This window comes from Pseudopodoces humilis, chromosome 21, assembly GCF_049639895.1.
Source record: "Pseudopodoces humilis isolate 2021_Gansu_Grassland_sample_001 chromosome 21, ASM4963989v1, whole genome shotgun sequence".
In the NCBI taxonomy this organism is placed as follows: Eukaryota; Metazoa; Chordata; class Aves; order Passeriformes; family Paridae; genus Pseudopodoces; species Pseudopodoces humilis.
Window position 1 is genome coordinate 9,441,924 of NC_142220.1, and position 14,409 is coordinate 9,456,332.

Here is a 14,409-nt window from a genome sequence, read left to right on the forward strand (position 1 = left end):
CAGGTATGTGGGTGACCTTTAGTGGCACTGGGGCAGGTCACAGTGGGAACAGAAAGCACCCACTGAGCCAAGCCCAGCACTGCTGGCACTCACCAATGAGCTCCGGCTTCTTGTTGGACATTATCTGGTAAAAAATGTGATAGCTCCTTTCGCTGGACAGCTGAAAAGTGACTCTGGATTTCTCCAGGAGATCTAACCAAAAGTGAGGTGCTGTTAGTCTCCTGATAAATTTGCAAACACATAAATTCTGCTTGCACTGACTTGCTCCAACTCACAGGTTTCGATATCTGCAGAGGCCAGCTTGCCAGTTGGTCCAAAGTGGATCCGGATGAATTTTCCCTATCAAGCAGTGCAGACCAAACCATTGGTTATGACAATCAATGGATGAGACTTGCATTAAATGTCTTCATTCCAACAAATCTGAAATGAACTCACAAAGCGTGAGGAGTTGTCATTCCTCACGGTCTTAGCATTGCCAAAGGCCTCCAGCAGTGGGTTGGCCTGGATGATCTGATCCTCCAGAGTTCCCTAGTCACAGGAGAAAATGCTCCTTAATCACTTTACTTCTTAGTAAATAACAAATATTGCAAAAGGGATATTACAAAGAATTTTTACATATCACACTTGATTTAAACCTAAAAATTAACAGAGTTCTTAATCACTCATCAGCCAACACTCATGGATATTGCCTCTGGTTTCAAAGGGAAGAGAGCTGAAAGACACATCTGTGTTTCGTTTGTTTCTTGTTCATGTTGGGTATCACATACAAAGTCACTGCAGTGGAGTTCAGGGCGTCTGAAACCTCTGTGAGAGGCGTTTCTGCAATCCTGTTCACAAAAGCCTTGACAGCTAAAGAAAATAGGAGAATTCTGGAAATTGTTTTGAAGGTTGCTCAAGCCCACAACAAGTACAGACTTCAGTAGGAGACACCTACCAAGGGAGAATGTAACATTTTGCAGTTGCATTCAAACAATGAATATTCCTGCAGCCTTTCATGATTTTTATTTTCTTTTGTTTTTTTTTTCTTTTGGTCCTGCTGCATTACTGCAGAAGGAATGTTCAACATGTAAAGTTTTGATACTGTGTTATATCTGTCGGTAACTGCAAAAATATGGAAGGAAAAAAGCTTCTGTGACATTATGTCTCTCATTTTTGGTGCAATACAGTCCAGGAAGGAGAGTCACTGATGTGACTCTAGCAAAGTCATGAGTGAATGAATCAGGACAGGAGAATGTTGCCAGAGATAATCTCCAAGACAGATGGAAAACCAATATTAAGAAAAAGAGAAAGATAACTTGGTTTATATCAGATGAAAGGCGAGCAGCCCTGTTTTGGTTACTGCATCTCAGTGTGTGCAGTGCTCAGGGCAGCCTTGAGGGGAGAGGCACTGCCGTTCCCAGCGCTGTCTGCAGATGGCACAGCAGGTTTAAATTACTTTTAGTTACTCCACTGTGAAGAGGGACCTTTAAAATTAAAGCAACGCAGTAGCGTAGGAAGCGCTATATCTTTCTTAAAAATAAAATATCCTAAATCCATAGAATGATGCCCTCTCACATAGGAGACTCGAGGAGACTCGACTCGACTCGACTCGTCTCGACTCGACTCCACTCGACTCGACTCGACTCGACTCGACTCGACTCGACTCGACTCGACTCGACTCGAGGAGAGGAGAGGAGAGGAGAGGAGAGGAGAGGAGAGGAGAGGAGAGGAGAGGAGAGGAGAGGAGAGGATTTGTGTCTCAGTGCAGCTAAGTACAACAACACCAAACCTCCTTTGAGTGCACAGCTGGAATCAAGGAACTAAAACAGGAGCACTGTACGTGGGTAACAGTGTGGAAGAACCTGGGAATTCTTTACACAAGTTAATTCTGGAATCCTGTCTACAGGCTGGGTGACAAAGTGCTGGAGGCCAAGACCATATTTGGGGGAAATGCTGTTACACACTTCCCTTATTCCCTTATTCCTGTACCTGCCTGGCATCTGATTACAGCTTGTATCTGCCACTGGCTACACAGAACCATAACCTATTTTATTTAATGTTCCTATAAAGAGGAACATGCAATTGTCATACAGATAGGAAAGCTTAAAAAATAGAGTATTCTGTGAATACTCAGAAGAGGGCAGAACAGATTACTGTCAGTCTGAGAGCCAGGTGATTTTCTTTCTATCACACATGGTCTGTACATGTCTCAGCTGTCTTGAAGCTTTTCTGAGATCAGTCCTGGCATAGTGAGCAGCTGATGAAAGCTGAGCCCAGGAGATTCTAACATGGTGCTGATGAAAAGAGTGCCTGTGATGAACTTGCCTTGGCCATGATAACCCATCAATCACAGACACCTGCCTCTGAGGGAAAGAACATTCAGCCTTGGAATCTCCTTAAGCTCCACTATGCCCTTGGGTACTCAAATAACATGCTGACACATGTCACACGCTTTGATGAGCATCTCACGGGCTGTGGTGGCACACACTTGTGCCATCAGGGTGTTTGTTGCTTGCTCTGTGCTGGGGAATGAAGCCTGTGTCTTGCAAATGCACCAGTGGGCTCAGATTGCAACAGCTGTGTTGCTCAGCAAAGGGACATCAGGGAATGCATTTTCTTTTCTGCAAGGATCCTTTCTGAGGTTACTTTCTGGCTGTCAGGCAAGTGGTCCCAGCTGTCCCAAATCCAGCCCTTTTCCCATGCTCTCCCTTTGGGCTGTTCTGTTGACCACAGACAGAAAAACCAGCCAGTGGAAACTACTGCCTGATGCAATTGCGATGATGCTTCAGCACAGCCATTCTGCAGTCCAGAGCTCCTGCACTTCCCTGTCAGCAGGAATGAGCCAAGGACCAGGAATGGCACAGCCACGTGCCCGTGGAGCTGACTGCTCTCTTTTCCCATGCAGCACTCAGGTGCTGTGGATCTCAAAGGACACTGATGAATAGGTACATAGATGGACAGCCAGCACAGAGAAAGCTGCTAACTTTATCTTCCCCTCCCTCTTAAAAACACTCCTGTGTAAATGGAGGCTTTCCTACATTGATAAAATGATTTTATAAGTAAGAGTTCAGCAGATTTGAGGCTGGGCATCAGGGGTAGATGAGCATAGATGTGCTTGTGTTGTGCATCCTGACTGTCTTAGCTGCACAACACTTTCTGCCTTTAGATAGTCCTGCAACCCCAAAATACACATTGGTACTTTTCCCTCAGCAGGCACAGTGTGGAGAAGGGGCAGCTGATGTCATACCTGCATTTTGCCGGGCTGTGGATCTTTCTTCTTCTCACCAGTGACTGCAATTGTTGCAAAGTACTGGATGACACGCTTTGTGTTCACAGTCTTCCCAGCACCGGATTCTCCGCTGTTGAAACAAAAATATGAATTATTACAGGAAACATCATCACTTTTCTGTCAGCTTTGTCACTCATACCAAAACATACTCACGTGATAAGGATTGACTGGTTGTGACGATCTGAAAACAAAATCACAGAATGAGATGTTCAAATGAGATGTGGAGGGTATCAGACACAACTAACTGACTTCAAGAGAAAGAACTGTATTTTATCAGTATTTATCACTTTCTTACAAGAAGAAATAAATGATGTATTAATACATATTAGCGTGCATCTGGACTTTTTTTTTTCTGTACAGACAGAGATGAAGTAGCCCAAAATTTAACTTCAAGCAGTGATTCTTTACAAGGTTTCCCACTTACTATTTTTTTTCTTTTATGTATAGACCTTGGCTTAAATACTGTTTAATCAATTATAATAGGCTGTGTTTCTCCTTTACCAATTCTTTAAATTCCTTACAAAGAGAGGGGGCACAAAGCCTTAGAGCCAGCTACTGCTTTTCCTTCATTATCTGACAACTCAGAGATCATTAAGATGTTCACGGTCTGATCTTGGGTTGTGCTGTATGGGACCACTGAGAACCTAAAATTCCTTGACCAAATAGCCAGCCCTGCATATATCAGTGTTTTCCACTCCTGCCAAGTAACTCACCAGTCAGCATGAACTGATAGGCGTTGTCAGAGATGGAGAAGATGTGTGGAGGGGCCTCCTGGCGCTTCTTGCCTCGGTAGCCAGTCACCACCTCGGGGTTGTACACCGGCAGCCACTTGTAGGGGTTGACAGTGACGCAGAAGAGACCCGAGTAGGTCTGTGAGGAAGGGACACAGCACGTTGGCTTCCCCTGAGCCTGGCCCAGCAGTTGCTGAGGCTGCCCAAAGGAAGCTGCTGCTGCCACTTACGTAGATCATCCAGGCTGCGTAACGCTCTTTGAGGTTGTACAGCACGGCGGGTTCGTGGAGGTGGGTCATCATGGCCATGTCCTCGATTTTGTCATACTTGGGAGGGTTCATGGGAAAGACTTCATCATCCTTTACAGTCACAGTCTAGCAAAAAAAAAAAGAGAAGGGAACAACAGGAGAAATCTGAAACAGGGAACTGCCTGAACTGGATGATCACATAGGAGTAACAATGGTATCACTTACTGTGTCATCATATTTTTTAACGGTGACTTTGCCACCGTCTTTGCTCTGTATGGTACCTTTCACATACATTTGCTTGTCATCTATTACAAAACAGGCTGACTTAGCATCAAATGGGCGATTCTGGGCTTCAATTCTCTCCTTCTCTGGCTTCCGTAAATAGGGAGCAGCTTCTCCAAAGATTGCCATCTCTGCATCTGAACTCATGTCTGCAGTTGCTCTGGAGGAATGCAGAAAAGTTGCAGAAAGTCTTTGCTTTATTAAAGTTGTTATTTACATTTATCCTGATAGTGGTCATGTTCAGTGACTAGTAGGAAGAAAAGGATTAATAAGGCACTTAACTTCTGGCTCAATTTTAATTATCCACTGAAGAAGTGCTAATAAAGAAAGTTCCTTTTGTAGACAGATTGTCTTTGAAGACATCCCCCTTAAACAGTGCCCAAGTGAGGGCAAAGAGAATATCAAACTAGAAGTCTTCAAAACCTGTTCCTGCTCTATCTTCATCTGCTGTTCACAGAGCTGCACAGACACATCCTTCTCAAAGCCACATACACATTGAGATGATGTCATTTGACATCTAAAAATTTAGACAAAATAAGCTCTGTGAGTCATGTAGAGTAGCTCTCACATGTGATTTCCAGGTGGAGGTATGTTTAACACCCTCTAGTTTTGATGTTTTAATAACAAGCAGGGGAACTTCAGCCAATTTCTCTCTATATCAAGCACTGGAACAAATTGTGAATGTAAATCATCACCTATCTTAAGCCAAACCTGTTTGTTGTGTGAAGCAAATAGAAAACATCTTTTCCAATTATGTTGCAAAATTGGCCAATAAAGGAATATCTTGTACATTACAGGTGATAATTAAGAACATATTATTAGCTAAATAGCATACTATTTAGTTAAATAAGTATGTGACATAACATTTCAAAGGATCTCAATTATAGCTTGAACATATTATATCTTGAACATATTATATAGACTAATAATAGTTATGAATCATTAAAAGACAATTCATATGTACCAGATATTGTTAAGGATTTATCTAGTAGAAATATATCAGAAAACTGATTTATGGTCAGTTTTATTTTGCATTTTTTGAAATATCTAGTGAAAAATCTTCAACACAAATAAATGCTTGCTATGGTCGAAGGAACTGTCATGGGTAATTCATGAGCATCTGGAAATAGCACAAGTAGAAATAATGTAGGCAGGAGCGAGCATAAACAGAATGTTCTTCCCCAGGCAGGCTAATATACAGGCTAGAAAAAAAAATAATAAATTTCTAAATTCCTGCTCCTTCATATGTTGTCTGGATGCACTGTGAAGAGTAAAGAATAGAAAAGGACAGAACTGAAAAACTATGATTTGTGCATCCAAGGCATCAGAGTACTGAAACAGTCAAAATAGAATGGTTTTATGTGCAAGAAAATGGTGAGAGGGATAAGAAGGCATTTATAATGCTTCTCTGGACATGTTGTAGAAGTGCTGATCTCTCTCAGCAATCTCCTGTGGGATCTGCACCCTTGCAGGACTTTGAGGGGCTGCCTCACGCAAGAGCTTTTAACAGCCAGGAGTTTCAAAAGCACAAAACCCAGAACCTTTAGCTTACTTTGAAAGTAATATTCTGCCTATGCAGAGCCCAGAGTTTGTGCCTATGTGATCTCATGTCTGAGGGGCTCAAGAGAAGCAATAGGAAAGAAAGAGAGAAGGTATTTCAGAGTGTCCATGAAAAAGTGAAGCAGAACATCAGAAAAGGCATATCAGAAAATTCCTCAAGTGGCACAGTCTGTTAAACTGCTGAATGTCTTTTATAGGAAATAGTGTAAATTTTAGATCTTTACACATTCCTGAGCAGAGAAGGTGGCATCTTCTAGGAGAATAATCTGTTCTTCCATCCCTTTCAGCTCCAGTTTCAGTGAGCACTGTTTGGTTTTAGGATAGAAGGCACATGTATGGAAGGTTCCTTCTGCGCCCCACTGCACACTAAGTCACTAACCTTCCCCAGGAAACCTAGAAGGGACTGGTGCACACAAGTTCTCTGAAAAGGTTACTCTTTGGGCATGAACAAATCTTCCTCTCAGGCAGGAGACAAGATCATTCTGAACTTTGAGTTTCAGTGCCTGTGTGATAAACCAAAGTCAGTAAATAATTTGCTAGACTTTGCCCCAGAGGAAACTAACGCTTGAACATTACTTTAAGTCTCCTCTGTGAACACAACCTCAGGCTTCCAGAAGCTGTGCAGATGGCAGGGCATGAATTTTAATAATCTATAAATCCCAGAATTCAAGGTTACACCACAAAAAGCTGTTGCTGTCTCTATCATGCCCTCTTGACTAAGTTTGAGCATCTGTAACTTTTCTTTCCGCATACATAGAGTATTCGTGCCAAGAACTGTGACTATTGCTCATGTCACTTAAAATACCATATATCCTTCCCAGTGATCCTGGTTCTACTGTCTTTTGTACCTGCCTTTTCCATTGTCTGGGTGAGCTTTACTTATTTCTCAGGATCAAATAGCAAAGGTAAGTGTTATTTGTTAAACCCCTACCTTCAGAGAGCCCACGAGGAAATCTGTTTTCAGAACCTGTGTGGAATAGTTAAAGAAAGGACAGAGAGAGTTACATCAAAACCAGTCCATTGTCCTGAGCATATGCCATATCAAACATTCCTACACCTTTGTAGCCTCTCCAGATAGCTGAACTGCACACAGTGCCCTAAAACTCCTGATCTAGAGCAAAATTCCACAGAGTATTGCATTCCTTCCCACATTACTGTGAGCTGCTTGAAACAAATCTGATGTCCAGGAAAAAATTAGCTACTTTACATATATAATCCCCGCTAATTTCAACTCCCTTCAGGGTTAGTCTTCCTGTGCCTTTCACAGTACTTGGAGTTAGCAAAGTTGGTAGAAGGCCCTTCCAAGGAGGGGCATGCTGTGACTCTCCTGCTTCTTCTCCACATTGGAGTGGTTTGGGTGGTACAACCTTGACTTTGCATGTAAAGCATGACCTGGAATGTTAGAGGTGGGGAATGAGAAGAAGACGCCCCTTCGTATTCCACCTTTTTGGGGAGCTCTGGAGATGCCATGGTCAGAGCATGAAGTGAGCAGATGGCACTTACCGTGAGATGCTGAGGTAACAAATCACAAAGTCGCCTTCAGCTGCAGCTCTTTATACGTTACCTCCTGCCCACACAGCACTCCAGCGCTCTATTTTTGGTCAATAATAATTTACTCTTTAGTTGTAAACGTGTTGTAGCTCTGATCTCTCTGCTAATTACTCAGAGACAGGATTGGTTTAAGGCTGTATGAAGTCAGCTGCACTGACCTCTCCTTTTCACACTGATATGTGCCAGGATGGAGGAACCCAAAGACAGCTCTGATAAGGCCAAATAAGGCAACACTTGGGTCTGTACTGCAAGGGTTTGTCTTAAGTCAGCAGGATGGGGTTTTTCTAATTGTGCACAATTACTTCTTGAAGAATGTAATATCAATGGATGCCCTCCTATCCTCCCTGTTTGTCTACACATGCTAGATAAGAAGAAATTTTTATTGAGGTGAATTTTTTATACCATTGTGTGGAGTGCTGACAAGCCTGAAGTCAGTCTCAGTCTTTGGACAGAGTGAGACAACTGCCAGGTAATGGACCACAAGAGAGACTTTCATTCCTGGCCTGTGGGTTTGCAAGGCATCCTCGAGGTCTCAGCCTGCAGGAAGGTGCCTGTGCCACTCCACTGTCCTGCAGAGGCTGTCATGGAGCAGGCTGGATGTCAAACCAGAATGAATGTAAGTTGCTGTGTAAAGGAAGGTGGAAGGAGAGCGTCTGCTCCTTTAAGATTTGCTGTTTAAGGACTGGTTTTGTCACTGCAAGGGACTGGAAGAAAGGGAGGAATAATTGAGAACATACTGGGACACAAACCTGCCTGACAAATGGTAAGGGAGGAGGTGGTGTGCACCAAACCTGGTCAGCCAGACTGCTTGGTGAAGGCATTTGAAAGTGTAAAAAGTAACAGTCTTGAGGGTCTCTCACATCTTTGGAAAATACTCTTATCACAAGATAATTTTGTACAGGAGATGCGGTGACAAAGTAGATTTGTCATCGTTACTGCATTTTTCTTTATTTTGAGGCAGAAGAAACTTTCAACAAAAAATTATTTAAACTTCAGAGGTCGTGAAATCTAACCACCTTTTTGTGGAATGACCCAGCTCCTTCTGTGGGAAGGGATGGATTGTCAGGTGCATTGTCATTGCTTCACATTGGCTCGGTGTGGGGAACATCCTTGGTGCATTTACACAGTTCTCCTTGGCTGTTTGTTTTGGATTATCTTCAGGGTGCCCATGATTTAGTTACTCGAGGAAGCAAAGGCATCTGTACTGGATTCTTCAATAGAAAATGGATTCCTGCAGTGTTGAAAGGAATCCTATTTAGCCCTTTCCTCTTGTTTTTTTGAGTCCTTTCTAGAATGTTTTTCAATGCTTTTATTTATTTTTTTTAAATCAGAATAATTGACATCTTTTCCAGTCTGAAGTGTGAGCACAGACGCTCTCAACAATGACACCATTCAGATGTGGAGATAATATTATAGTTGTATTTTTATTCTGTCAATTTCTGTGTATCAAACATTTAAATTAGCTTTTAAATTTAGTTGCAACAGCAGAATTGCAGGCACTTCTACATTTTAACAGCCTCAAGATCTGGTTTGGGTCCCCCACATCTGTATTAGACTATGTTCTTCATTATTTAGTATGTGCACTTATATTTTAATTTTAATTATCTGCATCTTTAGCCTAAGCTTAACTATAATGGAACAATCTGGTTTTTCATATTTGACTCACCTAATTATTTTGTAGTTAAAGGGATTTTACATTTTCTTCTGGGTAAAAACCAGTAAAACAGTATATAGTGAGGAACTAATCCTTTACAATGGCACATCCCCTGCATATTCAGAATCATTTTGACATCTGTCAATTCAGAAAATTGTCCTTTTGAGGGATTGTGTGGTTTGCAGAGCATAAGCAGGGTTTTCCAGCATTTCTCAGCATCTCTAGTGGCCCAGGGTCACAGCCATTCAGGTCCTGCAGAAACTCTAATCTGGAGATCCTGAGAGGATGTGGGAAGGGAACTCGTGCTTTGGGGTACCCTCCTTACACAGGATGTTATGGAGAAATGGACAGATTCAGGAGAAATCTGAGGAGGAACATTTTCTAGGTAAGACAGACCCATATTTGCTTCTTCTCTTTGGTTTCTAGAGCATAAATGTCTTTTAAGGTGGTTCCCAAGTTCCTGGATGAGTGGACATCAGTGTTGCTCCCAAAGGAGAGTGACCCTCTTTGTAACCATCCAACTGGTCCTTATCTTGTAAGAACAAGTCCAAAGACAGGGAAAGGCTGTAGGTATGTCCTTGAGTATCCTCTTTTGGGAGCATCTCAGTAAGGCAATGAGAAGCTAAAAAGCTCAGGGGTCTCAATATCTGCCTTGCTTCACATTGTATGAGTGGGGGAATAATGTCTCCTTGGGGAAAATAAAATGCAGAAAACTTCTCTTGTAGCCAAGTAAAAATTTTCTCTTTTAGTTAGACAAGCTGAATCTGTAAAGTTTATTTAAGGTTGAAAAAACAATTAACCAAATGTGTTGCTTGTAAAGGCTCAGAAAACATTATGTAATGGGAAGATTTGTGGAAAGCACATTTTAAGCCAATTCAGGCAAACACACCAGGCAGGTGCCAGGTAAGTTTTAGAGGTAGTGCATATGCAGATATATATAATATATTGATGTGATTGGTCTATTGTCTATCTTGATTATTATTTTATTACTCACAATACTTAATGCATATATATATATACACACACATAGATATTAATTTATCAAAAGCATAAGCATGGAGTTTTTTACAGCAATTTATCTGTCAAGGAAAGGACCACACATTTATTGTGTCAGTCTCTAAACATGTGTTGTACCAGCAGATTCATCTGCATGGTTTCTGTAAATTGATATTCCTGGAATTCTATAAATTCTCCTATTTGCTAATGTTGGTCAATCACAAACACCTTCAGGAGTTCTCATAATTCTGGCATTGTCATACTATAGGATACATAAATGTCAGTCTGTCTTGGGAGCTGAAAGGCTAGATAGCATGCCAAGTACAACCTGGCAGATTTGTTCATTTGGTTATCTAACAAATTCTTTGCTCTTTTTGCATGGCAGAGTATTTGTTTTCTCTATGCTGTGCTTCTGTCAAGACTCAGGGCACACACCACACCTGTTCTAGCACTAAATAGATTTGATCCTATGACAGTTACCCAGCAGATTTTCCAGTGGATGCTCATGAGGAGATAATTTCCCCAGTACAAGTGATCAGGGAAGCAAGGCTTCCATACTAGGTGCCCAAACCACTGACAGGCAAGCTGCTGTATCTGCAACTATCTGACACTTTGGGGACAGATGGACATTTTGGTCTAAATTAATATAGCTATTCTCATATTTCATACCCAACCCCCTTTCCCTAGGCCTTCAGGGATATACATGTTTGTTCCTGATACTGTCACCTTTCAGACCTTTTATCACTCCACCTTAACAGGTTATTGTTGTTACCAGACAGAGAGAAAGGGGGAGAGGGGTAACTATCTTCTTGTTGTCTCCCATCAATTCAAAAAGCTTCTGAAAATGTAATTCTTTTGTGGATTTAGCCTCCATGTAGGAGCCTTCCATTACATCTGATTCAAAGTTGCCTGGCCTTTAAGATCATTAATCTGCATTAGCAATTCTGTAAGTCTGGATTTTATCCTCTACTGCTCATGCAGGTCTCTGAAAACCACAGAGATACTCTATGATAAGCATTATTAGTGCTCATTCACAGGATAAATCCTCTTCCCTGGGATGTAAATGATGTGTTTGCAAAGCTGGAGGGGAGTGGTTTTGGAGAAAAGGTGGAGAAGAGACGCCATTCCCAAGGTGCATAACTGTCACATGAGTCACTGAGATTTATTGCCATGGAAACCCCACAGTTTAATTTGGTGGTGTCCTGCTTTATTGAAAGCTTTCAGGTGTTCAGTCTCCTATTCCATGGACAAAGAGCAAGAATTCCTCCACAGCTCTTCTCAGGTTATGATGGCATGATGACTTTTAGGCTCAAATGATCAGTGTTGCCAGAAAAGCTGGAGAGATGTATACCTTCAAACAAATTTTTGTCCTCAGCAAATGCTCCTGCATTTTATAAAAAAAATGTATTGAGGTTTGAAAATATGTACTTTGATCTTTTGAGCCTGTCTTTAAATGATACTCTTTTCTAATGAAAGTACAAATATTAATTTATGTAAAGGGAACAGAAAGCCTAAATTTGTCAAAGTGTATGGTATTTCATGCTGATTTCTGCATCACTGAACACGAGTTTGACACTGCACCAAGGCCAAATAGAATTAATGACAATCTTTGAGAGATTCCTTTCTAAAAATATATTTGCAAGCTTTTTTTTTTCACAGCTGTTACCCCCAGCCTAGAAAAGCTTCTGTTATAATACTGAAAGATGGGCATTGAAGATATCTTTCAGCTAACTGTTGAACACTGTAAAATAGTCAATGATATATTCTGTATATTTTAGGGGAAAGGGGATGTCTGCCCTAAATTTTTCCTTTTTCCTTCCCCCAGCATAAACCAGTGGCATGATCACATCTTCAGGTTGTTTCAGCAGATGCAAAGTTGGCAGCAATCCATATTCTGTACAAGCTACTGACAAGAACTATTTATTACCCTGGGGACTACAGGGCTATTTCACCTTAAATGTCAGATCTTCTTCTTTCTTACTCCCTTTTTGAGGCAACCAAACTGAAAACAATTCATTAGCAGGCTATTATTTGTACCTTGCCATTGTGAAACCAACAAAAACCTTTTTTTTTTTTTTTTTTTCAATCCAAGCTGTTCTGGTAGCAGAAACAGAAGTAGAGGCAGAAGCAATTGAAATAATACGTATTATTTGCTCCCACTTACAGTTGATCTCATATCTTTACTGTCACCTTGCACAAAAGCAAATGATACTGCTTATTTGGGATTTTATCTAGTAGCAGCAGAAAAAAATCTGTGTTGAGATAAAAATGGCTTGACTTCCATGGCACATATTTTCAGCTAATTAAATGATGAGGATTATACATCCTGCCAGTTGCCAAATAGCACAAATAGTCAGTTACAAGTGGCCAAGAGCAGAGGGTACTTACCAAGGTTTCCCTAAAAGCATGGAGATGTAACATCTGGAATATTTGCTGTGGTGTGTGAGCTCTTACTAAAGCTGCCTTGCTTTTGGAGATCTGGAAGTTGTCTTGTAAAATGCTAATTTTTGAAAAGTATTTCAGGGAATGGTGGCCCAGTAGACCTAGTGCCACTACTAAGAATAAGCAGAAGCTAATAATGATTAGAATTCAAGGACACAGTGATAAATAAACATATTGAGCAAAACAGCATTTGTAAAGGGAAACAGTATTCCACAAACCTAGTGGAGAATCAAAGATATGTGGATAGGTGGATGGTACTTTCTTAATGAATATCTATAAGCCATGTGAGAAGGTATATCACCTTTCTTAAAGAAGCTAAGTCTGTGTCTGTGATGTTATTTAAAATAGTTTTGAGAAGTGATCCTGGGCAAGGACAGGCTGATAATCCTGCTGCAGACGTATAAGTGTCCCTGGGGATGGTATCTGAGTGTCCAAAGTGGCTTGATCTGAAGCAAATCCCAGCAGCAGCTTGGGGGAAAGCTCAGTCCAGCAGCTCTATTTATGTATATATTGCATTAGGGCCCTCCTGGGATTCTCTTTGTCCTTGATGAACCTCACAGCCCTACTCAGTAATGTCCTCTATACCCTTGCTGTCCTTCTGGATAGAGCCTGCTAGCAGGTTATGAAACAGCCCTCATGTACTCAGCAGGGATTACCAGGGCATCAGGAGTGCCTTGCCTGCTGCTAAGGACTGCTCTGCTTTTTGTGGAATATATTCTGTATCTGGGACATCACCACTGTGCTTTGCTCGAGTTGTTTCAAAGCAGGAAGTAAATGCAGTGTGGAGGAACTTCTGTCACAGCAAGGTTGCTTCTCTCTGTTGTCTTCTGACTGCCCACATCAGCCTCAGCCTTCACCAGCAGTGCTGCCAGCAGCAGGTGCAGAGCTGGGTCACTGGGCTCTCTCGGGGCTCTGCTCTTGTCATGGCCACTTCCCACTGCCTGAACAATCATCCAGAGCTGCTCTCCAAGGCAGCTCTGTGGAGCCAAGCTAAAGCCAGCCCTGCAAGGACTGCTATGAAAATACCTGGGAGGATGGATACAGGAGAGAGTGACGTTTGTGAGATGTGCTGTACTTCTCTAGTTTTCAAAACAAACAGGAAACTCCATACTGTCCTTTCCTTCCACATTTAACAGGCAAGACTGCACCTACTCTTTTTAGCTACTTTCCCTGCCTTCCCAACTAAAGTATTTTGAAGGAACTCCTGGCTAATTTTGTAACAGCAATTCAGCAAGCTCAGGATTTTGGGGGACAATATAACATGATGGATCAGTTAACCTGAGGGTGACATGACTGCTGCAGCTCCACACCCTGAGACCCAGCCAGTGCCAGGACAGCAGACGTGTTCCCAGCCAGACATTGACACAGAACACGGGTGTACATCCTCTGGGGGAATTGCACAGCTGTGCTCTGGTTAGAAGTCCATACACTCCCAGAAAGAGAAAGATTATATGCTTGACTCAGAGGCAGGAAAAACCATCATAAAAAGGAAGTGGGACCCTCAAAACCTGAACAGTTCCTTGGTAGATAAGAGAATGTCTGAGCAAGTAGGGATACATTAAAACAGGATCTGTATGATAAAAAAGTTGCATGCTGATTTGTCAACTTTTTCTTTCTCCAAAAGAGACTCAGTAGGAATCTTTTTCACAGGTGGCAATCATTCCCACAGACATCTTT

General features: G+C 41.8%; 1 protein-coding gene across 1 annotated transcript in view; it reads right to left on the reverse strand.

Annotated features, from left to right (window-relative positions):
• Positions 1-4,689, reverse strand: part of LOC102105629 (myosin-4) — a 31,010-nt gene extending 26,321 nt beyond the window's left edge. Inside the window, exons 1-8 of the mRNA XM_088065603.1 lie at positions 4,473-4,689; positions 4,230-4,373; positions 3,982-4,138; positions 3,422-3,449; positions 3,227-3,338; positions 436-528; positions 276-339; positions 94-192 (exon numbers count right to left, since the gene is read on the reverse strand). Coding sequence (XP_087921729.1) covers positions 94-192; positions 276-339; positions 436-528; positions 3,227-3,338; positions 3,422-3,449; positions 3,982-4,138; positions 4,230-4,373; positions 4,473-4,676 — 901 coding nt within the window. The 5' untranslated portion in view covers positions 4,677-4,689. The remainder of the gene's footprint in view (positions 1-93; positions 193-275; positions 340-435; positions 529-3,226; positions 3,339-3,421; positions 3,450-3,981; positions 4,139-4,229; positions 4,374-4,472) is intronic.
• Positions 4,690-14,409: the final 9,720 nt, after the last annotated feature.